The following is a 23,934-nucleotide window of genomic DNA, read 5'->3' as shown; positions in this document are numbered from 1 at the left end:
ACTTGCCCAAGGCCACACAGCTAGGTAATTATTAAGTGTCTGAGACCGGATTTGAACCCAGGTACTCCTGACTCCAGGGCCGGTGCTTTATCCACTATGCCACCTAGCTGCCCCAGAAAATGCCTATTTGTTACAGGGGTTTTCTTTTTTTGGTGAGGTGGGGAAGAAAAATGGACTTTTGTTCATTGGAAAATATGACATTAAGTAAAGGAATAATATAAAGTATTTGAAGGGTGCATAGTTTTATCAGTATTAATACTGATGCAGATGACAATGATTAAGTAATTGTGATGTCCCAGAAAAATCATCATTTGATGGCCAGCTCTCTGGTGATGATTCTTTGAGCCTGACATTCTTATGACAGGGTTTTTCTTGCCAGAATTGTTAGTCAATTTGGCTCACTTGGATTCAAGATTCCTGCGGTTTCTTCAAAAGTGACTGTTCTCCCAGAAGCTCTTTGACCTGCATTCTCTTGTAGGTTTTCATATTGATTGAGGGTGATGTTATGCAAGTCTTTTCAACTTTGGACCTCCTTTCTCCATCTGAAAGATTAGCCTTCAACATGCTACTGACTTGAAGGCAGTGAAAGAAGGTAACTGCCAAACACTCTGACCTCTGGAGAACAAAGCAGTCCTGGGAAATACTCTTGATAGTTTTCATTCTGTACAGAATGATGTGAGACATGGAACAGCAAAGTGGGTAGAGGACTAGAGTGATCTTGGAGTCTGGAAGGACTGGGTTCAAATCCTGCCTCTAGATATGCTGGCTGAATGAACACAGGAGAGTCACAACATGCTGGGGCTTTACAAATATGATTTCATTTGATCCTCACAACCCTGCAAGTGCTCTTTCAGTCCCCATTTTACAATCGAGGAAACCAAGGCAGAAAGGTTAAATGATTTGCTAGAAAGTGTCTGAGGCTGGATTTGAACTCAGGTCTAGGAAGACCTGACTGACTCTAGTGCCCTAGCTACCTTGCGGCTTCCAACTATTCTGGGCAGCTAAGATTCTTAAATTTCAGAGGCATTACTGGTTTGCATTGATGGAAGATGCTCCTCTATAGATGAAACTCCTCCCACCCCCCAAAAAGGATACTAACAAAAGACCAGGTTCATAAATATAATGCATGGCATAAAACTAGCCACCATAATAGAAATTAAATTACATTTTAAGATTAGCCACATAATGGTCAAAAAGTTATAATATCAACTTTATTTTGAAATGATTTCTGAGGATGAAGATTTAGAACATGTGAGACAGTACCAAAGTGCTGTGGGTGATGGGAGACAGTATAACCAAAAGATCAGCTTTTTTCTTTTTTAAGATATTGTTGAAATGGAAAAAAAAAGATTTAGAAACTAAAGTGGCAATGGGCAATATTTACTGTATACAATATAGGTGTAAAAGAAAACAGTATTTAACCAGAATACAGCTCATTTTCTCCCACTTAAAAGAGGTTTATGAAGGTATGAAATTAATGTTCTTAGATCCTATAGTCTCTTAACCCTTCAGATACAAGTATTGACTTTGTGCCCAAGATGCTGGCATGATTATACCCATATCAAGGGAATTTGGCAATATACCAAATGGCCTATGGAGAAACCTGTTGTTTTTCTTTTCTTTTCTTTTTCTTTTGCTCAGGAAGAGTAGCAGTACACTGTCACTAAGAACTCTGACAAATGACCCAAATTCACAGTATTCTACCTAGCTTGCTTTGGTGGAAATTTTAGCCCATGTAAATGAATTCTGGCAGAATGGTGGAGACTCACCAAGCCCTTCCCCCTTTAAATTAGCTGTAGATAAACAATGTAATACTGAATACTTCCCCTTTACTCCACATGAGCGCACTTTCAGGATGTAGAGGGAAAGGGGCATGGACATCATCAAAGAAGTGTTTAACTGAAAAGAACATGGCCTGGTCATGTGGAACAAGCAGGTGATAACTTGGACAGCTCACATACTTGATTAGTATCCTCTCAGTAACAAGAATTTAAGGAAAGCTCCTTGCATGTCAGGTGGACTTACTTGTGAAAGATTTTCATAGGGACATAGAGAAGTGTTGCATAGGATAGATAGACAGGGATGGACTGTGATCTGCATCACAGGAGAGCTTGGAAGAGTTGGCAGATCCATTGGAGTGCTGCAGGAGGTGGACAGGGATGGTGAGCTAGATGTAAATCCCATTTGTCCCTTAGGATCTAAGGATAGCCTGTGTGGGGTGTTTTTCTTTGAATTGGCTGGATGCTATGGCAGGTATTCATTTAATAACAGATCAGAGGAGGAAAGAGGATTCTGTCCTCTGTCCTCTGGTCCTCTGATTCACTGTTTTCTATCTCTATATGCAGCAATTTTAGCTGGAGAGAACAGCAAAGAGCCCTTTCAGAGTGGCAGCATAACTACACTGGACCTTAGGAGAAGAATCATAAAGTAAAAAATCCAATTCTGAAGCATTGTATCCTGAAACATTACTCAACTTAGGTCTTACCGTCTTTTCCCACATAAGTTACTGTTTAAATTGACTAACCTCCTAAGACATAAGTTCTTGAATATTTCCCAGGATGAAACTGGTTTCTTGCTAAGACTCATGTTGCAACCACCAATATGAATGGGCCAGCTTACTTGGTAAGGGGCCATTTGTCTCCCTGAGGGCTGTGACTGAGTTAAGAAACAACAGGACTTAGTGAACCTACAAGTTATATTACACAAACCATAAAGTAGTATCTGACAGTGACCACCACCCTGCTTGCTGGCTGACGAGGTGAAGTGTGTTGCTGCGATACCTCCATCTGTAAACGAGATATGATGATTATTCTTCATAAACCACAGACTGTGAATTACAGAGGAATTCCCTAGGGTTGATCATCCTAGACCACGATCCAGTTCAGCATGTTGTAACCACTGGAGTAAATTCATAGAATAGCAAAACAGAGGAGAAAAGTGTATTCTGTCCTCTGGTCACCCCAACCACTGTACTCTATCTCTACTTGTAGCAAGTTCACCTGGAGAGAATTGCCCTTACACCTGGATCCCTTTCAGTGGTACAGTTGCAGGAGAGGTCTGATTACATCAGTGCATCTCCTCCTTGTGAGTCTGAAAAAACAAAGGGAAAGAGTGCTGTATCAAAAGCCTTAAAGGAACCATAATAAATCAATCACTTTCCTGCCAGTATGTGCAATAATATGTTGGTGGGAAAAGGTAAAATCAGACTTAGAGGCATGGCATATATGATTCACTTAAGACAGTTTTAAAAAATAAAATAATCCACATAAAACATTGCCCATATAAGTCTCCTTCTAAATGCAGGACCATCTGAAAAGACTTCATTTGATTGGTATGTAATGTTCTGAGCACAATGAATTACTCCAGATAACCCCCAATTTTATTTTACCTATTAGCATTAACTACTTTCTCTCTCCGAAAAGGATAAATGACTGGAACTTTTAGTGTTTTTTGCCTGGTTTAAGTTTTATCTCCTATCTTTACCAAGTTCCCCATGCATGGGATGTTCTCCCCACCTCTGTTAGAATCCTATCACGAGTTCAAAGCCAGCCTCATTCACTTTAAAAAAATAAATCATTGCCTGTCTGTTTTCTCAATTGTAAAAATGGGAAACTAAATTTGAGGATACCTACACCTTGTGAGGTTGCTGAAGGAGATCAATGAGATAATTTGTAAAAGGGCTTGCACAGGGTCTGGCATAGAGTAGAAGTTAAATATTCTGTACTCTGTATTGACCCTGTATATTCTGATTGATCTGGGTTGTCTCCCCAGCTGGATTGTCTTTGCTTTTCTGTGTGTACCCCCAGTACTTAGCACAGTGCTGGCATTTCAGAATGGGAGGCATTTCAGAAATGCTTCTTGATTGACTGAAAGGATGAACAAGCAGCAGAACAACCAAAATGCATCTCAGACTAGGAGACACAAAGGGCCACTCAATATTACCTACTGACTATATGTCTTTAAAACAATTCATTATGAGAAGGGGGAGGAAAAAGCATTGATGAAGCTTCATCATGATGAAGATGATCCTCAAGGCTTTGATCCTCACTGCCACATCCGGAGGTAGGCATTATTATCCCAGTTTTACAGATGAAGAAGATGAGGCAGGCAGAGGTGAAATGACTTGCCCAGGGTCACAGTCAGTATTTGAGGCCAGACTGGTACTCAGGCTTTCCTGACTCAGGCCTGACCTCTCCACTGGACCAAACTGCTTCTGGCTCTGGGGGGTGGCAGTAGAAACTATGTCCAGAAGGGTCCTTGTCCGACCTGCCCCTCATTCCACTTCAGCCACAGGTCGGCAGGGTCACGGATGTCTCTGGGGCCTTGACTTTTTAAGTTTCTTTCTTTGTGAAGTCCCAAGCTTCCCATCTCTCACTCTGCCTCACTCCTGCGTCTATTCTTCTCACTACTACCTCCAAATCCTTTCACCCCATCCATTCTCCTTTTCCAGTCAATCACTGCTGCTGTGTCTTCTCTTCATTGTCTTGATCCAACTTAGTTCTTAGATCTCATGAATCCTATTGCTGCTCCCATCTTGCTAACCCCTCACCCTGGTTGTCCTTCGAACATCTACCTGCCTTTCTACTCCTATTTCAGTGATGCCAGAAAAAAATAAAATTTCCTATATGAGGGGGTACTGCATATTCACCTAATCTCAACTCTACCCTAACTGTAATGCATGAATTCTATTATTCTTCCTTGATTTATTCTCTACATACTTCCAAACAGTTTTTTCTCTTCAAGGTACATAAATCATCCTTTCTTCCTAGTCTCTTTGATCCCTACTTTTAAGAGGTATTCCATTTGAGCACCCTCTCTGTTCCTCTATACTATACATCAAATCCCTTCAGTTTTTCTCATTCTTTCATGATGTTGTGGAGTGCTGTGTTGGCAGTAAGAGGATCAGAATCTGCTTCTGTCACTTACTACTGAGTGATACCAGATAAGTTACTTAACCTGGGCAGCTAGGTGGTACACAGATCCTGGAGTCAGGAGTTTAAATCTGGCCTCAGACACTTAATACTATGTGACCTTGGGCAAGTCACTTAACTCCAAAGCCTTGAACCCCCCCCCCCAAAGTCACCGAATCTCTGTGGGCCTCAGTTTCCTTGTCTATCAAATATAAGGATAGGATTAAATCTGTTCTGTCAAATTTAAATAGACAAGATCTAGCATATCAACTGAGAAAGTTACAAATTAACATTATCTAAGTTGTATTGTACTTTTAATTCTTTTGTTAAATATTTCCCAATTCCATTTTAATTTATTTTGTCTTGTTTTAGGTTTTTGCAAGGCAAATGGGGTTAAGTGGCTTGCTCAAAGCCACACAGCTAGGTAATCATTAAGTGTCTGAGGTCACATTTGAACTCAGGTACTCCTGACTCCAGGGGCAGTGCTCTATCCACTGCGCCACCTAGCCACCGGACTGCACCCCACCCCAATTAAATTTTAATCTGATTAGGGTAGCACTGGGGAGTTTGACAACAATGGAGGTGACTTTTAGGTTCCCTTCCAAATTAAATCTATGATTTGAAGAAGAGGTGGTGCTTCTCTTTGTCAAAGGCAATACTCCTCTCTGTTCCCTTGGGGCTTTCCTTCTACCACTCATCTTTAATCTCTTTTTATCCACTGACTCTTTCCTTGCTATCTCTGATCATGTCCAGGTCTTTTCCTCTCCTTTAAAAAACCCTTCACTTGATCTTACCACCTCCTCAAGTTTTCCCCTTATATTTCTTCCTTCTCAGACAAACTCTTAAGAGTTGTCTAAATTTGCAACTTCTCAACTCCTTTGCAATCTGACCCCTGATCTCCCCACTTCACTGAAACTGCTGTCACCTGGGTTAGCAATGTCTAGCAAGCTGCTAAATTCAAAGGTCTTTTCACAGCGCTCAGACTCTTGTTAATCTGCAGTTTTTGACAGTTTACCACCTCCTCCTGTTGCATAATCTACCTTTCCTGATTCTCCTCTTTCCGACTAGTCAATCCCTATTGGTTCATTAGCCACTTCCTGCTCACTCAGCATGAGTGTCATCAAAGTCTGCCTTAGACTCTCCTCACTCCCTCAGTGACTTCATCAACTCTAGTTCAGCCATCTTGTACAGAGGATTCTGAAATCTATATACCTAACCCGAACCTCTCTCCTGAATGTTAGTCGTCTATGGCAATCTTGGAGAAGCACGGTGGACCCAGGTGTGGGGCTTAGCATCAGGAAGGCTCTCTTCAATCCCAGACTCGGAACTCTACAAGATGACAATGCCCGAGTCACTTAACACACCTTTTTCATTCGTAATAACTGGTACTTACTTTACACATGGTTTTTGTGTGGGCCAAATGAGAAAATAAACATACATAAACACTGCAAACTTTAAAGCACCATATAAATACTAGTCATTGTTCTCAGGTAGCCTGGTGAATAGAGTGTTGGGCAGGAGTCAGGATAACCTAAATTCAAATCCAGCCCCACTCACTCATTAGCTGTATGATGCTGTTTCCCTCAGTGTCCTCATCTGTAAAATGATATGGAGGAGTGGCTAGGTGGCGCAGTGGATAGAGCACCAGTCCTGGAGTCAGGAGTACCTGAGTTCAAATTTGGCCTCAGACACTTAATAATTACCTAGCCGTGTGGCCTTGGGCAAGCCACTTAACCCCATTGCCTTGCAAAAAACCTAAAAAAAAAATGATATGGAAAAGGAAATGACAGACCACTCCAGTATCTTTGTCAAGAAAAACCTAAATGGGATCACAAAGAGTCAAACTTACGAACAAACAGCTCTCTCCACTTTTAGCTGTCCTGTTGGCAGTTCATATTCAACAAGACACAAAATAGAACACATCATCCTACATAAAGTCATTACTTTTCTAGAAAACTTCCCTACATTATCTTTCCCATTTTTCCAGATTTACAACCTTGGAGGCAGCCTTGATTGTTCTTTTTTCTCTCTTAGAATCAAGAAATCAGTGGCCCAGTCTTATCAATTCTAACTCCAACTCCCTAGCATCCTTCCCATTCTTTCAAGAGGCACCTTTTACCTGGACAACTATGATTATTGTCTCTTAATCCTCCACTTTCACATATCTGCAAATTGGTCAGACTATGATACTCTTTTGCAGAAAAAACCTTCAGTGCCTCCCTACTGGTCTTTTAGAGAAACATCTAAGAGCTCAGTCTAGCATTTAGAGCTTTCTATAACCTGGCTCCCACCGACCTTTCCAAATTTCTCTTCATTTGACTTGTATTTTGACCAAACTTACTAGTAGTTGCCTGGAATAAATTCCCTCTTCACCTCTACCACTTAGGATCCCTGGTTTCCTTTGAGGTTCCTTCTTTTTCATAAACTTATCTGTTTATGTCCCTAGTAGATATACCCCTTAAGACCAGGGCCTGTTTTTCGTTTTTATCTTTGTATCCTAAGTACTTAGCCTAGTGTCTTGCATATAGTAAAGGTTAAATAAAAGTTTCTGAACTGAATTAAATATTTCTTTTGTTTTCCTTACTTGGCCCTATACAGTGTCTTGTACAATATATCAAATATCACACTGACCCACAGAGATGTCTTGCATTTTTCTCAAAACTTTTCTCAAAATGAATGCACATTCTTTGTAACATAGATTTTAAATTAAATCTCAAAAGAAGGAACCTGGAAGATTTGATAGTTTTTTTTTTGCAAGGCAAACGGGGTTAAGTGGCTTGCCCAAGGCCACATGCCACGTAGCCGCCCCTGATAGTTTTCTTAAAAGAAGCCTTTAGCTCTCTGGATCAGTGCTGCTGGTTGCTCTGTAAAGTTATTGTGAAGTCAGAGGTAACCAGATCTGGGGGGGCGGGGATCTTGTCTAGAAGGAGGATTAGTATTAAGATACAATTATTATATAAATTTTTAAAAGCAGTTATTCATTATATTTTTTCTACAAATAGCAGGGTAAGAAAATATTTATGAAAAGAGTGGCACTCAACAAATACATAAGAAAAAAATTCAGAATGTCAATTCCGAAGTTAATAAAGCAACCAAGATAAAATGGAATGCTGATCAGCCTATAAGCATTCAATCTGATATAGACTTGGGAATTGTAGAATCCAGCTAAAAGTGACTGAATGCATTTACATCAATCAAGAGATGGTGCCAGAGATTTGCAAAGAAGTCCTCATGTAGGACACTTTCTATTACCATCCCTTTTAATTGAGAAGGTGGCAGACTAGCAAGTCCTTAGCCATTATAAAATATACAAATATCACTTCAACATTAGAGAAACAGTCTAGTATAGTGGACAGAAGGATAGACTCTGAAGTCATGACAACCTGGGGAATTTTAAGCTATGCCTATAACATATATCATCTTTGTGGCCATGTGCTTTCAGTGGCTCAAAGCTATTTAATGTCTCAGACAACTCTCAGACTAGAAGTTACAAATACATTGCTGATTTGCATTAGGGGAGGGAGTTTTAGTACTTGTTTCCTACATTGATGGAATCACAGATCCAGACCAATCCTTCTCCATCATTTTTTTTTTGCAAGGCAATGGGGTTAAGTGACTTGCCCAAGGTCACACAGCTAGGTAATTATTAAGTGTCTGAGGCCATATTTGAACTCAGGTTCTCTTGACTGCTCCCTTTCTCTAGCATCTTAATCAAATCAGAAATCCTAATGAAATTCATGCTCTTCTATATATTGGGCAACACAACTATGAGATGTAGAAATCATTCTTTTGACACCGCAGCCCCTGAAAATAGGGAGGTGGAGGGTGGGGAAAAGTGCCTTAGAGAATGTTAGGTATGATAGCTGAAAGCTGCCACTGAGGTTGACAAAAATCCTTCTAAATTCCTCAAGAGAGTGATTATGAGATATCCAAAAAGAATCTGGATTGTGACTGACTGGCCAACTGGTTATCAATTCTAAGGAACTAGAGGCTTTAAGTTCTGTTTTCAAAAGAGGGCAATGTTAGATCTGAATTGTATTTAAAGCGTATCCAACCCCTCAGCTAAAGGCTTGAATCACCATAATCAAATCAAATTAATGTCTGCATGGAATGGTATCACAACTATATGCCCTTCAAAGACAACCTCTAATGTCAGACCTCAGATGGTTTTTGTTGGAGGGAATGTCCCATCTTGATTCAGTGAAATAATTAAAAAGCCATAGGCAGATATTCTGTACAACTAGGTATGAAATACACAGAAAATACTAACTCCTCAAATCTATGATCCATTGCTTAAAAATTGCAATGGTAATAAAGATGGCATATTGTGGAAAGATTGGGAAGAAGAGAATAACGACAAGTGACAGAGACAGCAGCAATGATAAAGATGAATAAAACATCTTTATTTGCATTTTTAAAATGAAATAAAATTGACAGTAAATACACTTTATATGGTAATTTAATGTATTTTTCAATGTATGCTTATACATATTTTTGTAAAAATATTAAAATATTTGTACATATTTTTCCTTTTAAAGAGCTTTCATATTAAAGGGGGGTTAAAAAACCCAACAAATCAATATGGTATTTGTTGAATAAGAGAAAGAGGAAAAAAAGATAATAGCAGATTCATCCTTGGCTTCAATCATTCTTTAAAGTTTTGGATGCATGGAAAGGGACCATCTTATCAAATGTATTTTTACTTGAGAAAAACTACCCTTTGGTATTAATTTTGGTACATAGGTGCAGTTACAACTGAGTCTTTCCACTTACCCCTCCCACCCCACCCCTGCCACAGTATCTGGAAAACAGATCATGGGAGTGAGAGTACTTATCTTTGTCTTAAAATATATTTGAAAAGCTGTCACGTGGAAGAGTGAAAAAGAATTGGGAATCATTGAAGGAATTTACTAGGAGGTCAATCTCAGTTAAACATAAATGAGACATGTTTAATAATTTGAGTTGTCCAAAAATTAAATGAGATAGCCCAATGGATAATGGACTAATCAAAGAGAGGCTATAACAAATGTTATTCAATGTATTCCTTCACTGAGTGGGAGGTTGAGCTAGGTGATCTCTAAGGTTCCTTCCAATTCTATGAGCTTAAGTCTAATTTTTTTTAAAAAATGAGACTTTATAGTAAAATTCTTAAGTCAGACATTTGTATGTATATCTATAGATTTACAAATATATATATATAACATATCTATTATTATTTGGGTTATATTCTGGAGAAAGGTTGATTTAATGGGTGGACTAATTTGAACCCAGTTATTAGGTAGGTAAAAGAGATCCTGATTGTTTCAAAATCTACATTTCTTACTTTGCTTTCTAGCATGGATAGATTATTTTTGCATGAGACATGTTGTGTTCATTGATACTGGGATCTAAGATGAGGAAACTTCCTCTTCTGCCAATGCAGATCAGCAACTACTCCACAATTTATACTCTTAAGAGAGTTGCCTAGGACAATGAGAGATTAAGTGACTTGCCCAGTCACAGTCAATCTGCATGAGACTTGATCCCACTCAAGTCTTACTGGTCTTAGGGCTGTCTGATGCTAGGTATAGAAACTAAAAATAATTTACTTGTATTTGATGAAATCCTGGAGCACTTTCTTGGTGTCTTTATCAAGGGCATTCTTCCCATGAATTCTGGTCATATTTTGTGTTGGTTTGTTGAGGCAAACAAGAGTTAACTGGAGTTTGGGGCATATGGTTTGGTAGAGAGAATCTAGAGGAGGGAACTACTTTCTTAGTTACCTTTGCTATAGAACAGGATGGTTCCTGGAGTCATTCTTAACTTCTGAGGTCACCAGTTTTGTTTTGCTTTTCCTGTTTTTGGCAACTCGGAGAGGCGGCCCTGGGGACGTTTTGTTCCTTCTGTGAAATAAGAAAGCATAAAGGTGGCGTAGTGGATAGAACACAGGACTTGGTAACAGGAAGAATTCGGTTCAAATCCCACCTCATACTTACTAGTTGTGTGACACTAGGCAAGTCACAATCTCATTAAGCCTGTTTCTTATCCTTATTTTAAATCAGGATAATGACAGGACACCTACCTCATAGGGATGTAGTGAGGATCAAATGAGATGTGTGTAAAGCACTTCATAAATTTCAAGGTCAACTAAAAATGCCAGCTTTTATTAACCAGTGTTGCACAACATACCAGGGAGCACAATATGCCCACTACAACTTTGGGTCCCCAGGGTTTAGAACAACACTAATTCTGCTTTAAGATTCTTAATCCTAAATCTGAACTCTTTGGGGAATTTGTGCAGATGGACAATACTGGTGTTTGAAACAGAAAAGATGAATGGTTCTTAAGCTTTATGTGGTGCTCCTAAGTGGTGATATTATTTCTAATATTGGCTACAGAATCAGAGTAAGCACATTTTTATTAGTTCCTGAGCACTGCTTGGAGATGAATTCCTACATCTGAATGCTTTCATTGGTGGCCCTTTCATCTCAGCTTATTCCTGCCTTGGACACTGAGTATCCACTGCTGCTTGAAGGACACCATTATGTCATTTGATGGCTCATTTAATTACTTCAATTTGGTAGATGGTTTTTCAAACCAAGCCATCATGTACTGAAAGATATTATAAATTTTAAAACAAAATTTGTCCATTCTTTCACTGATGCTGCATGGAAGCCTGTTATTTTATAGCTTGAGGCTTAAGGAATGTCATCAGGGTCATGAAATCAGACTGCTACTGAGCAGTGGTCATCTACAGTTACTAGACAATTATTATTGAGCTGTGGAACTCTTTGGCTTTAAGCATTTCTGGGAGACGTTTTCTGGCTGGACAGGGCCTAAGTGTAGTTTATTTTTAAGGGTTATGTCTTTCATGTTTCTATAGCAATCCCAAAACATGGGAAAGTGCTAAAGCCATAAAAGACTTCAGCTCAGCTGTTCGCCACAGAATGAAGTATACTTATATTTTTTTTAAAAATCACTACTATATAGTTAAAAAATCTAATTTATTCAAAGTATTATTTTGCATATCTTTAAAGTTAATTTTGTTTTTCTGGAAAGGTCTCGAGTATGGTAAGAAATACTTGGAATTTCAGCTCAGCACAAATATAGCTACTTCACTAGATTCCCAAATAACATAGCCTATAGCTATGGAATGATTTTGTCAGTGGACTGTTTTTCTCTCATTTGAATACTGCATTTAGTAGTCAAGATGGCTGCTTATGAGTTATTACAATATGGGAAATATATTAAAAAACAATCTCCCAACTTCAAACTTAAATGGATATTAATATCTAAGCATATAAAGAATGTTTTAGATGTATTTTATGAGTTCAAGATGCTTTTAGCACTAAAGAAAAACTACCTGCAACTATGGTGATAACTATTTATTCTAGATATTTACATTATATAGATAAGAAAATCAAATATCCTGTCTACAAAATCTAAATGATCTATTGATCCTACTCTGTATTTTCATTAAATTTAGTAGTCAAGCCAAAATATATTCCACTGTTAGTGATTAAAATCTTCAAGTTTTCAAGACATTTTTGTAAAAAATTTTTAATGAAAAGTCTGCAACACAAATCTAAATGTTCCCCACTTTCTCATCTGAAACTCTAGAGCAGTAAGTGGTCTCCAAACTGTTTTGATCATTTACTCCATCAGTAAAAAAACTTTTGAGTGTATACCCCAATATATGTATGTTTATTTATAAATTATGTACAGCTACTATTGTAGTATGTTTATTATATAATTTACACAACAATGTAAATTTTAAAAGGGTGAAATAATATTTGATGTTCAAGTCAATAAGGTGTCATGGTTGTTCAGGCATGTCCAATTCTTCATGACCCTTCAAAATCCCAAATTGGGCTTTTCTTGGCAAAGTGGTTTGTTATTCCCTTCTCCAGCTCATTTGACAAATGAGTAAAGTGAGACAAACAGGGTTAAATGACTTGTCTAAGGTCACATAGCTAAGTGAGATCAGTTTTGAACTCAGTAAGATTAGGTTTTTCTGATTTCAGCCCTGGCACTCTATCCATTGTACCATCTAGCTACCCCAATAAGGAGTCACTGGAGCTTAAAAGGGAGTAAGGTGGCTAGGAAATGCTCTTAAGGAATACTGTTTTGGCAGCTGAGTGGAGGATGGAAAAGAAAGATTTGAGAGTGGGAGACCAATCAAGAGACTATTGTAATAGCTTAGATGAGAGCTGCTGAGGGCCTGAACTGCCATGGTGGCTGTGTGGACAGCACTGAATTCCTTTGAGAGATGCTGTGGAAGCAGAAATTACAAGATTTGGCCTCTGACTAGATATGTGCATGAGTGGAGTCAATGATCACACCAAGGTTGGGAATCTGGGCAATGGAAGAATTGTGATACTGCCCCTTCAGAATAATGAGGAAGCTTGAAATATGTGCATGAGAGTGGAGTCAATGATCACACTGAGGCCGGGAACCTGGGCAATGTTAGAATTGTGATACTGCCCTTCAGAATAATGAGGAAGCTTGAAAAAGGGAGTAAATTTGAAGTCAAAATGTGAAGACTTGCAATGGCAATCCATCCATGCCTACTCATCTTGTTCATCACACTTCATCAAAAACAAAAAGGTGTCATGAGGATTGTTTATTTTGACAGCAGGTTCAGGGGAGTGGGAATTTTTGTCCCTGCAATTGCTATGGGTAGACAGTGTAGTGTGGGACAGGGCAAGGTGGAAGCAATGTTGAGAAATAATGGGTTAAGGGTACAGTTGTGTTAAGAGTTAGGTCTATGACTGGCTATCATGGGGAGGGGGAGATTGAATCCATCTACCCACTCCATCTTAAGTGATCCCACAATCTAGGGGATGTCACACAGTACCAATTTTGAAGTACACTGCTCTAGAAGATTCTTGTTTTGGTTTGGCTATTAATACCAATTAATTAGGGTCACAAGCTGAGGAATTAAATGTTTATGGTACCTTTGAAAACATTAGGCTTACAGTTGTTAATAATGAAGTAGTAGGTGTATAATAGGATGTAGAGATGAGAGAATATAGATTACAGCAATTCAAGAAAGGGGTTTTGTGATCATTATTTGCAAAGTATCATAACTAAAACCCAAAAAGAACATATGAACTTTGTTTTAGAAAGTATTTTTATTTTTCCTTTTCCTTATAATACTACCTTTTAATTTAAAATGTCCAGATTTTACATTTGCTTCCAGAAAATTAAGAGTTCCCTCAGAACTTGAAGGGGAAAATTAAATAAAGACTGAATTGTTGCATGAATGCTTTTGAAGCATGATTGATCTTACTCTCCTCCTCAGCTCCAAGATCTATTATTAGTTTGGCATTGTCATTTAAGGGCAACTTTCATACTATATGTGAACATTCTCAGACGAAGCTATCTTAAGTTGTAGCTGTATTTGTTTCTAAAAATACAAATGAGAGAGGATAGCAGTTGGCTCATAGTAATACATAATTTGAATAAAAAGCAATAAGGGAAACTGATGCTTTACCAAGAAAAAGAAAGCTATTTCTATTACTTCAGAGATCTCAGCCTCTGCTGCTTTTTTCCAAGCACAAGAATTTTATTAACACTCATTAATATAATTTTTTCCCAATGAAACCAACAACAAAAGGTTTCCACAGTTTCACAAATTGCTACAGGTAAAATTTAGCATGACTTAATTTAAAAATATATTCTAAGAGCCAAATTATTTTGTTGAAATGGAATCTTAGCATACACTTCTTGAAATGAATAGTCCCAGATCACATGAAAAATGAAAACCCTAAAGCAGATATTGAGCCGAAGGGAATTAGAGTGAAATGAAATGTTTTCAATTTCCAGAATCAGAATTGGAAGGACTTCAGAGGCCACCCAGTACAACTTCAACTTCACCAAGAATCCCCACAACATTAACCGTGACTAGTAGTGAACCAGTCTGTTTTTGAAGACCACAACTGTGTGCTCAAGTCACACACAAACTATCTTCAGTCTTCACCTTGGTCTAGTTTCCTGGGTAATTTTATATATTGTTTGGGTGAATACTTATACAGTTCAGAAGGGCTTTGTTTAGAAGATGCTTGGGATTAGGAGGATATGAAAAGAACTGAAGGATTTCTGTTTATCTTGACCGCAACATCTAATTATTGAACAATAGTTTGGGGGTTGGAGTGGTAGTAGTACAAAGATAACAGTAGACTTTAGCTTGGAGGGACCTTATACACTATTTAATTCAAAACCCCTTTTTTACAACATCCCTGAGAGAAATGGTTATCCAGTCTCTTCAAGCTAATGAGGTAGCCCTTTCTATTTCTGTGGAAGTTCTTCATGAGATAAAATCTGTCTCTTCTACTCACTGAATACAGTTATGGATATGACCTAAAGGGATAGCACGGTAAATAGGAAGTTGGGCTAGGAAATAAGAAGAGACCTAATGTTAAATACAAGTTCTCATAATTACCAGCCATGTGACTTTTCAAGTCACTTGACCTCTCTGAGTTTCCTTGTCTGAACAATGTTAACAATATTTGCAATATCTACTTAAGGAAATTGTGAAGTGTTTTGTGAGCCCTCAAAAGCATTATATATCTGATGACTTCTGCCAGTATATATAATCAAGCACTAAATTCTGAGGTACATAATAAAAGTATAGGAATTCACTGTAGCTTAGAACAGGGCAAATTTTAGACAGAGTATTAGGTTGTATTAAAGGACAGATATAGCAATAGAGTAAAATGGGAGTGATACTTGTACTACTTATCTGACAGGGCTGCTCTAGGTAAGGCACTTTATATTTCTGTAAAAAATTTAATATGGACAAGCATAAATGGGAAGAAATTAGGTCTAGGAAAAATCTTGGAGAAATAAGTTGGATGGAAAAAGAAAACATACTAAGAATCTTGAAAAATCAAGAAGAGTTTGGATGTGATAGACAACAAGAAGTCACATTAGATTCTTGAATAGAAGAATAGCATATTCAAAGTGTTTTTAAAAAATGACTAGTATTGGTTTACAATGTAAACTACTCTAGAATTGGGCCCGGAGTCAGGAAGACCTGAATTTAAATCTGGTTTCTCTTACTGGCTGTATAGCCCTGGGAAAGTCACTTAACCCTGTCTGTTTTAGCTTCCTCATTTGTAAAATGATCTGGAGAAGGCATCTTTGCCAAGAAAATTCCATGGACAACAGTTCCCATAGGAGCATGAAGAATTGGACACGACTGAACAACTAGACAGATAAACTTCCTAAGAATGTGGAGGGATAATAAGCACCAAGGAATGAATAATGATTTAGGGAACAAGAGAATAGTCAGCAAAAGAAATGAGTGGTAAAAATAGGATTAACAGTATCAAAGGAATTTCAAGGAGAGGAGAGTAGTCAAATGCATCAAAGATGCAAAATGGGATGAGAACTGAGAAAAGATAATTCCATTTGGGAAGGGGTAGAAATGAGTAGTTTCAGTAGATTGGTGAATGAATAATAGCTTACAAGGTTTTTAAGAAGTGGATAGCAGGTAGAGCAAAGGTATAAATGTTCAAGTTGAACAATGAAATCAAGGAGAAATAGGATGATAGAAACAATTATAGACAGTGACTCATAAGCAAAGAATAATTTATAATTTGATTGTATACTGAAGTAGATTTAAGTGCCCTTTTGTTAGGCTGTGGAAATAATTTTACTATATTTTTTGAAATTAGATTTAGTTTTTCATTGCAAGCTGACCTTGGTCCTAAATAAATAAGTCCTAAATAAAGAATTGTGAGTCCGGAGTTTGGGCACAAACAGAATATCTGCTGGGAAACTGAATTACTTAAGTAGTCTTCAGTATAGTAAAACTTCAAGAAATTACTCCAACTCAAATTGCTATTTAATATCGTTAAGCTGCGCATTCTCTATGTTAACAATTTCATTTGTAGTTGGCTTCATTTGGTAGAATGCTAATGGTATGACAGCCTGTTCTCTATTTAATGGAGGCAATAAGAACACCACAGGGTTGCAGAATAAGATAAAAAGCAGGCCCAGGTTCTTTTAGTCAAAACAAGGTCACTTAATTATAAATAGAATGAGACATGAAATGCAAAGCCTTGTATTACATACAATTCTAATAATAAAGTGCACATGAGAGCAATTCAAGTGGAATAAAGCCTGTTCTCTTATGTATGGAGACCACCTGCTTACAGTTTTCCATTCTGGATAATAGCAAACTAGCAAGTCACAATAAGTGCTTTGTGGAGCCTGTATATACAAGTGTACCTCCACTTTTGACTAGAATAGCATGAGTAGTATTTAAGAAAACATTTGAAAAATGCTACACAAATGTAAAACATTACCAGCAAGTACTTTACACACTGTAGATGCTCAATGAATGTTGCACTGAATTATGACTGCTTTTAAAGGAATCAGTCCAAAACTAAATATATCCAATTAAATGTTTTTCTTTCCTATTGGAAAGGATTAAGGATTTGTAGTTATTATAATTTTAGAGCTAATCATCTCACTCAGCTCTCACATTTTACAGATAAGGAAACTGAAGACAGATTAAATGACTTACCCAACACACTACACAACTAATTAGTATGAACTAGGATTAGAACCTAGGCTTCCAAAACCTCAAGCATCCTTTTTAAAACCTTATGTAACTGAATCTCCTACATTATTGATATTAAGTTAAAGTCTTTTGTTAATGCAAAAAATGCCTGGGTCCTCACATTAATAGTTCAAAGGATTCAATTCTAAATGGTACTAGTTTTGCAAATAATTATCACAATATTTTTTTTCCAGATAAAAAGTTGCCTACAAAAGGGTGCTGAAAGATGCCTGGTTCAATATGATCTCAAATAATAAGATAATAAGAGGTAGCATGTGATGAGTGGATTTTATTTTAATAATTTTAGGTCAAATAATCTGTCAAAGACCTTCCTTTACACCTTTATGGAAATTTCAAAATCAATTTTCTATTTAACACATACAATCTGCCCATACTTCTGCTTGCCTGGCTATCCCTGACTGTAATTAAACGAAACTAACAAATGGTAAAAATGAATTGTAAAAGACTACATTAAATAGATGCCCCTTTAAAATGTATCCACTCCGGATTATTTTGTTTTGTCTACTCTATTGTATCTGTTTTATGAAATGTGCCCTTAATAAGTGTGTGTTAAATGACTGGGAATCTATGTTAAGTTGTGTAATTTAAAGAAAAAACTTATGAACTTGAAGGGGGCTTGTATTCTGTAGTTCATGATATAGCATGGGTTAGGAAACCTGGGTTCAGACACTGGACGGTTTACTCTTTCATAATATGGCCTATATATCCTGACTAAGGCAGAGGTATTAAACATGTGGTCCACAATCTCAAGTGCAGCCTGAAGTTGATTAAAATGTAGTTCTTATCTGGTTGTAATGTGGTGTGGTATTAATACAATGTGTGTGTGTATGTGTGTATACATACATACATATATATATATGTATACACATACACACACACACACACACGTGGTTTTAATATGCAGCCTACAGTGATTCTTACATGTGATTTCGTTGGCCCCCCCATTTCTATTTAAGGTTGACCTCACTGTTCTAATTAACTAGAGCTAATATTTAAGAATTCTATATCTTATACACAAATATTATTTGAAGCTCATGTTAGGGGAGGTGGGAATATAAAAGAATATCTCTGGAAACAGGTTTTAGCTCCCTGGCCAAGTACTGTTTGTCCATGATGAAAGAGTAGTCGAATACCTTGACTGAGTTACTGTCTGTCATACATGAACTGCCATCTTCCAAGAATTAGAACACAAACAGCACTAAAACTATGCCTGAACACCATCTTTTTGCGATGGTCTTCAGTCAGCACTCCTCAGGATCTTACAGTATCCTGAGGGCAGCAGTAGATTATCAGAAGTATGGACAGCAAACCAAAAAACCTTGGTTAAAATATTGTTCTGGTTGTTAAGATTCCTGGGAAATAATTCTGTTTCAGTAAGCTGCTCAAAAATTTGATTTTGAATTAATGTCAAAATATTCCTAAGCAGCATCTACTTAGGGGCTCCAAATACTGAACTATACATATGATAAACTGAAGCCCAGAAAGTTGATAGTAGTAATAACTCACATTTATATACTGCTTTAAGATAACAAATTGCTTTGCTTCCAACACCCCTATGAGGTAGGTGATGCAAGTATTATTGCAGTATTAGTACATCATTAAATAACCCTAAAAAATATAACTTCAAATACAATTAGGCTAACAGTTCTAACAAGTAAAAAATAATTTTAAAAAACAATACAAATGTTATTATCTAACAAAGTTAATAGGGACCAAAATGCAGGTAATTTTGAGACATCAAATAACATGTTGAATCCGACTTTAAAATTCTTGCCTTTCACTAAACTCATAGAGCTCAAGCCTCGTTTTTAAAAAAAATGATTTCACAAATTTGATAGGGGATTCAATCTAGAAAACACAAACTAATGCTTTTAACTCACAATGATGACAAGGTTTTTTGTTGTTTTAAAACCCTTAGAAAGCAGTACCAAGCGTCCCACATCTATCCAAATAAGGGGAACACCTCAAGTAGAACTGGGAAGCTGTTAAATTTTAGCAAACACCTTGTTTTAGAACTAAAATAATGCATAAACTGAATAAAAAAATGTGGTTTATGAACTAAAACTATATATATATGTATATATATGTACATATACATATACATATATGTGTATATATATATATATATATCTCACATCACACAGATAGTACCAGGGAGATTTCAGGGAAGGATGTCTTATTTCAAATACAGAATTCAATTTAATTCTCTTAACTTAAATGTGAATTAAGAAGATGCAGTATCAAATGTGGTATTAATGATGGCTACTATAATTCAAATGAACAAATATTAAGTATCTACTGTTTGCAAGGCACTATGTTAGGTGCTAGGGGAATTACACATTACCTATTTATGAACAATCGAGGCCTACTATTTAAACTTGGCAATAAGGGTAAGTGTAAATCCCACTTTGTACCACTAAAGTCTATAAGATTGTATAAGATCATTACAAAAACTTTCCCATTTAACATATGAAATATTTTTAGGCGTGGTTCCCAAACATTTCCCATTAATATTGAATTAGGTTTCCCTTTTATGCTTCAAAGTCAATTATTTTGAAATTTCTAAATTCTGAATTTAACTCTCACTCAAGCTAAGTTTCTTAGTCTCTTTCTGCTACAGTGGCTGTTATTCCTACTCCTTATTCTTCTACAGGCTTCAGTTTTCTGAAAACCTACATTCTTAATCTCCCTTGGACAACAGATTGTAGGCAAATACCTTAGAAAATCACTTTTATAAGAAAATAACATAACAATCTTAAATATTCTGAGAGAATTTGTGCTTTACAGACACATTAATCCTCACATCCCTAGGGGATAGGAAAGGGGCAACTTCTTAATCCCGTTTTAGAGAAGTATGAAACCAAGAATTTCAAAAGCTATCATTAATCATAAAACCCACATTCAACATCTGGGTCTGAAATCATGGTCTGCAAATTAAGTAGATACACCAAAAACAAAACCCATCCAGATATTTACATTTTTAAAAGTTATTTAAAAAATAGGCTACTTGTTATTAAGTGTGCTTGAATATACCATGTGTGGAATTTAATTCCATTTACTGTACAGTTAGTTCCTGCTAAGTACTCACTGATATTGCTTGTCAAAAACCAAGCTATTTTTTTTATAGTAAGTACCATAGTTTTAAAATAAACTATTGGTTATCCACACCAAGATAACAGCCCAAACACTTTGAATTTTAGGAATGGGATGTTTATAGTACAATACCACCAATACAGGTATATTTAAGGAACCTTAGTCCCTATTTTAACCTGCTATAGGTATTATACAAATGTCATTGGCTCAGATGTTCATTCTTGGCAGGTTAAAAGCAGATTTCAAAAGAGGTAGGGGGAGAAAAAGAAAGGTAAAGGCAAAAAAGCTAAAGTAAACTTTAGCTGCTAAAACCTCATCTTCCATTTTCAAAGACATGTAGGGGATAATGGCTTCATGGCATGGAAAAAAAGCCTTTTAAAAGTTCTTCCTTTACTCAAGTCCTAACAAAAATGTCAATTTCATTACAGGTCTAATGACAATAACCTCAATATCAGTTATCTTTAAACCAGGACTCTCAAACATACAACAACTATGATGCCTGATAATATACAGAAGACTACAGCAAAACAAGAAAAAAAAATAGAGGAAGAGTTCAAAGAAAATTTTACGAAGTTCAATTCTTAAATATTTTGATTTCTACTATCTAAAACAGATTTACTCAAAAAAATCACATGCAACTTCAAAAATACTCACAAAACTACTTACAAAGTTAAAAAATAAATCAACCATTTAACTATGTCTACCTATAGAATATATTTATAGCATGACTACACACACACACACATATATATATAATTCAACTTATTCATTGGTATTGATACAGATTAATTACTTTGTCTGGGCCTCAGTTTTCTCATTTGTAAAATGAGAAGGATGGCCTAGAAGCTGTAGAAAGGTCTTTTCAGATCTGTTTTATGAATCTGCAGAAATGAAAATTTGGAACACAATTTTGATCTATGCCCTATAGTTTGAGTTCCCGTTTTACAAAGAGCCTGGAGGTTTATTTCTTCTATTTAGTGTAGAATTAGGAAATTTCTAGCCATTGTAATTTCCATTAAAGGGAAGGGAGGAAAATCACTGTTTCATAAATATTGAATAGGTCTAAAATCATTCCAAAGTCACCTTTTGGATTAGACACAACACAACAATGACACACAACACAATAATTCAGCTCACACAAGTGTGCTATTTTCTTTTTGTTAAAAAAATGAGGAAGGGTATTGAGAATTGGAATTTATATATCAAATTCAGCACATAGTCTCATGCTTCACAATTTTGCTGCTAGATTTCAGATTGATATAAACTTATCTGGGTTCTTTGATCAGTATAAGGAAGTTCTCCCAATGTGCGTTTTGTAGTAAACAGCAGCAAAATACCAAAATAAAATACTATATTGCTAAAAGCAGCTACTCCTGCTTGTGCCTTTAGAATACTATTTGCAGATATAAAAAAAACACCCAGAGAATTTGTGCCATCACTGCTTAATTAGGAGCTATTCTGAGGAACAGAGTAGCTTAATTATTTTCTGCTGTACAGTTCAAGGCATGATAGAAAAATGAGAAACTCCTTATACAATATGAAGAGGCAATTATTCATTACATTTTCTGGAAAAGAAAAAACCCCACCACAAATTTTCAGTGGGATACAGACATGCCAGCATTACATTTAGCACTCTAAAGGCACATTTCAGGTAGTACAACAATGATTTTGGTAAGACCAACTGCTTACATACACACACACACGCGCACACACACACGCACACAGTTTTTAATGGTTTAAAAAACCCAAATTTGTTACTTTAGAAAAAACATATGCAGTGCATTTTCAGCAACATTATCGCCACAGCTCTGATTACTCAGTCCAAACAGAAGTAGTAGTTTCCTCATATGTTGATATGGCTTCTCTGCACTAATTCCCATCAGGCCAAAAAATGTTAGGGCAGGTTTAGTAAAGATTGAATTGTTGCACAAATGAACATTTACTCATCAGATCCCACCGATCTCTTCTGTGCCCGTTTCCGGGGCAACCTCCTTGGAGAAGCTTTATCTACAAGAGAAGAAGTATAAAGGTCACATTAACCCACAATCAAAACTGAATCAAATTCAAGAGCATATTTAAAAAAGTCTACTTTTTCCTTCAACAGAAGACTGCTATTAATTTTTCCAAAATATACATAGTATAAAATGATGAAGGATAGTTGTTTAAATTTATTTGAAGTTGCTGCATTTCAAAGTCACTCTAATGGGGGGGCATGCAAAAAAAAAATCTCTAAATTCATTTTAATAGGGAAGAAAAATTCACTCTTGGTGGTCAACATAGATAAAGATAGAAACATTTTAAAAAATCTATACATGTTAAAAATGGTTTGACCTTGATGATTAAAAAGCTTTCAAATTTATTTCACTTGTTACAAATTAAATTTTCTTAATTTACCATCTAATGGGAAGCAGTTAGGTGGCTCAGTGGACAGTGCTAGGCCTGGAAAGATGAGGACCTGAGGTCAAATTTTCTCTCATCCACTAACTGTGTGACCATGGGCAAGTCACTTAATTCAAGTTTGCTTCAAATTCCTCATCTGTAAAATGAGCTGAAGGAAAGGGCAAACCATTCTAGTATTTTTGCCAAGAAAACCCCACAGACCATATTGGTGTGCTATAAAAGTTCACGGAATCATGAAGACTTAGACATGACCAAACAGCCACAATTTTTCCAAATCCCACTTTTTCTTTAATATTATCTTGTAGTTAAGGGGCGGCTAGGTGGTGCAGTGGATAGAGCACTGGGCCTGGAGTCAGGAGTACCTGAGTTCAAATCCAACCTCAGACACTTAATAATTACCTAGCTGTGTGGCCTTAGGCAAGCCACTTAACCCCATTTGCCTTACCAAAAAAAAAAAAAAAAAAAAAAAAAAAACCCAACTAAAAAAAAAGGATCATCTTATAGTTGGAAATAGCAGGTTGTAAAGGAAATGGAGCAACACTTCAAGAATCAAAAAAGGCAGCACGGTTATAAAAGCCAGCCTGGAAGCCAAGATGACATGGGTTTAAGTTCTGCCTCAGACATATACTAAGAAAAGCAGCTATGCCATTTAATTACCTCTAGGCAATTTTCTAAAACTCTGAGCTGCTGAGAGGGTGCTAATCCATTGTTAGAGAAAGCTTTCTAGCCAGGATGCTCCCCATACCAATGAAATTACAAATCCAGTTCCTATCCCAATCAGAACTAAAAGAATTAAAAATAACAATAAACTCAACAAACTTGGTACTAAATTAGAGAAGCCCATAGTGTTTAGTGGAAAAAGGACTGAACTTGAAATGAACAAAACCTAAATTTAAATTCTTTGTTTAACAATAACTATCCATTTGCATATAGACATGTCACTTAAATTCTCAGTTAGCT

The 23,934-nt window shown here is 36.6% G+C and overlaps 1 protein-coding gene across 1 annotated transcript in view; it reads right to left on the bottom strand.

Annotated features, from left to right (window-relative positions):
- Nucleotides 1–14,004: 14,004 nt before the first annotated feature.
- Nucleotides 14,005–23,934, bottom strand: part of LOC141503104 (translocon-associated protein subunit alpha-like) — a 31,593-nt gene continuing 21,663 nt past the window's right edge. Inside the window, 1 exon segment of the mRNA XM_074208273.1 lies at nt 14,005–22,581. Within this exon segment, the coding sequence (XP_074064374.1) occupies nt 22,514–22,581 (68 nt within the window). The 3' untranslated portion in view covers nt 14,005–22,513.

The sequence above is a fragment of the Macrotis lagotis genome, chromosome X, assembly GCF_037893015.1.
Source record: "Macrotis lagotis isolate mMagLag1 chromosome X, bilby.v1.9.chrom.fasta, whole genome shotgun sequence".
Taxonomy (NCBI): Eukaryota; Metazoa; Chordata; class Mammalia; order Peramelemorphia; family Peramelidae; genus Macrotis; species Macrotis lagotis.
Note: the sequence above shows the minus strand (reverse complement) of the source record. Positions and strands in the feature narration are given on the sequence as shown.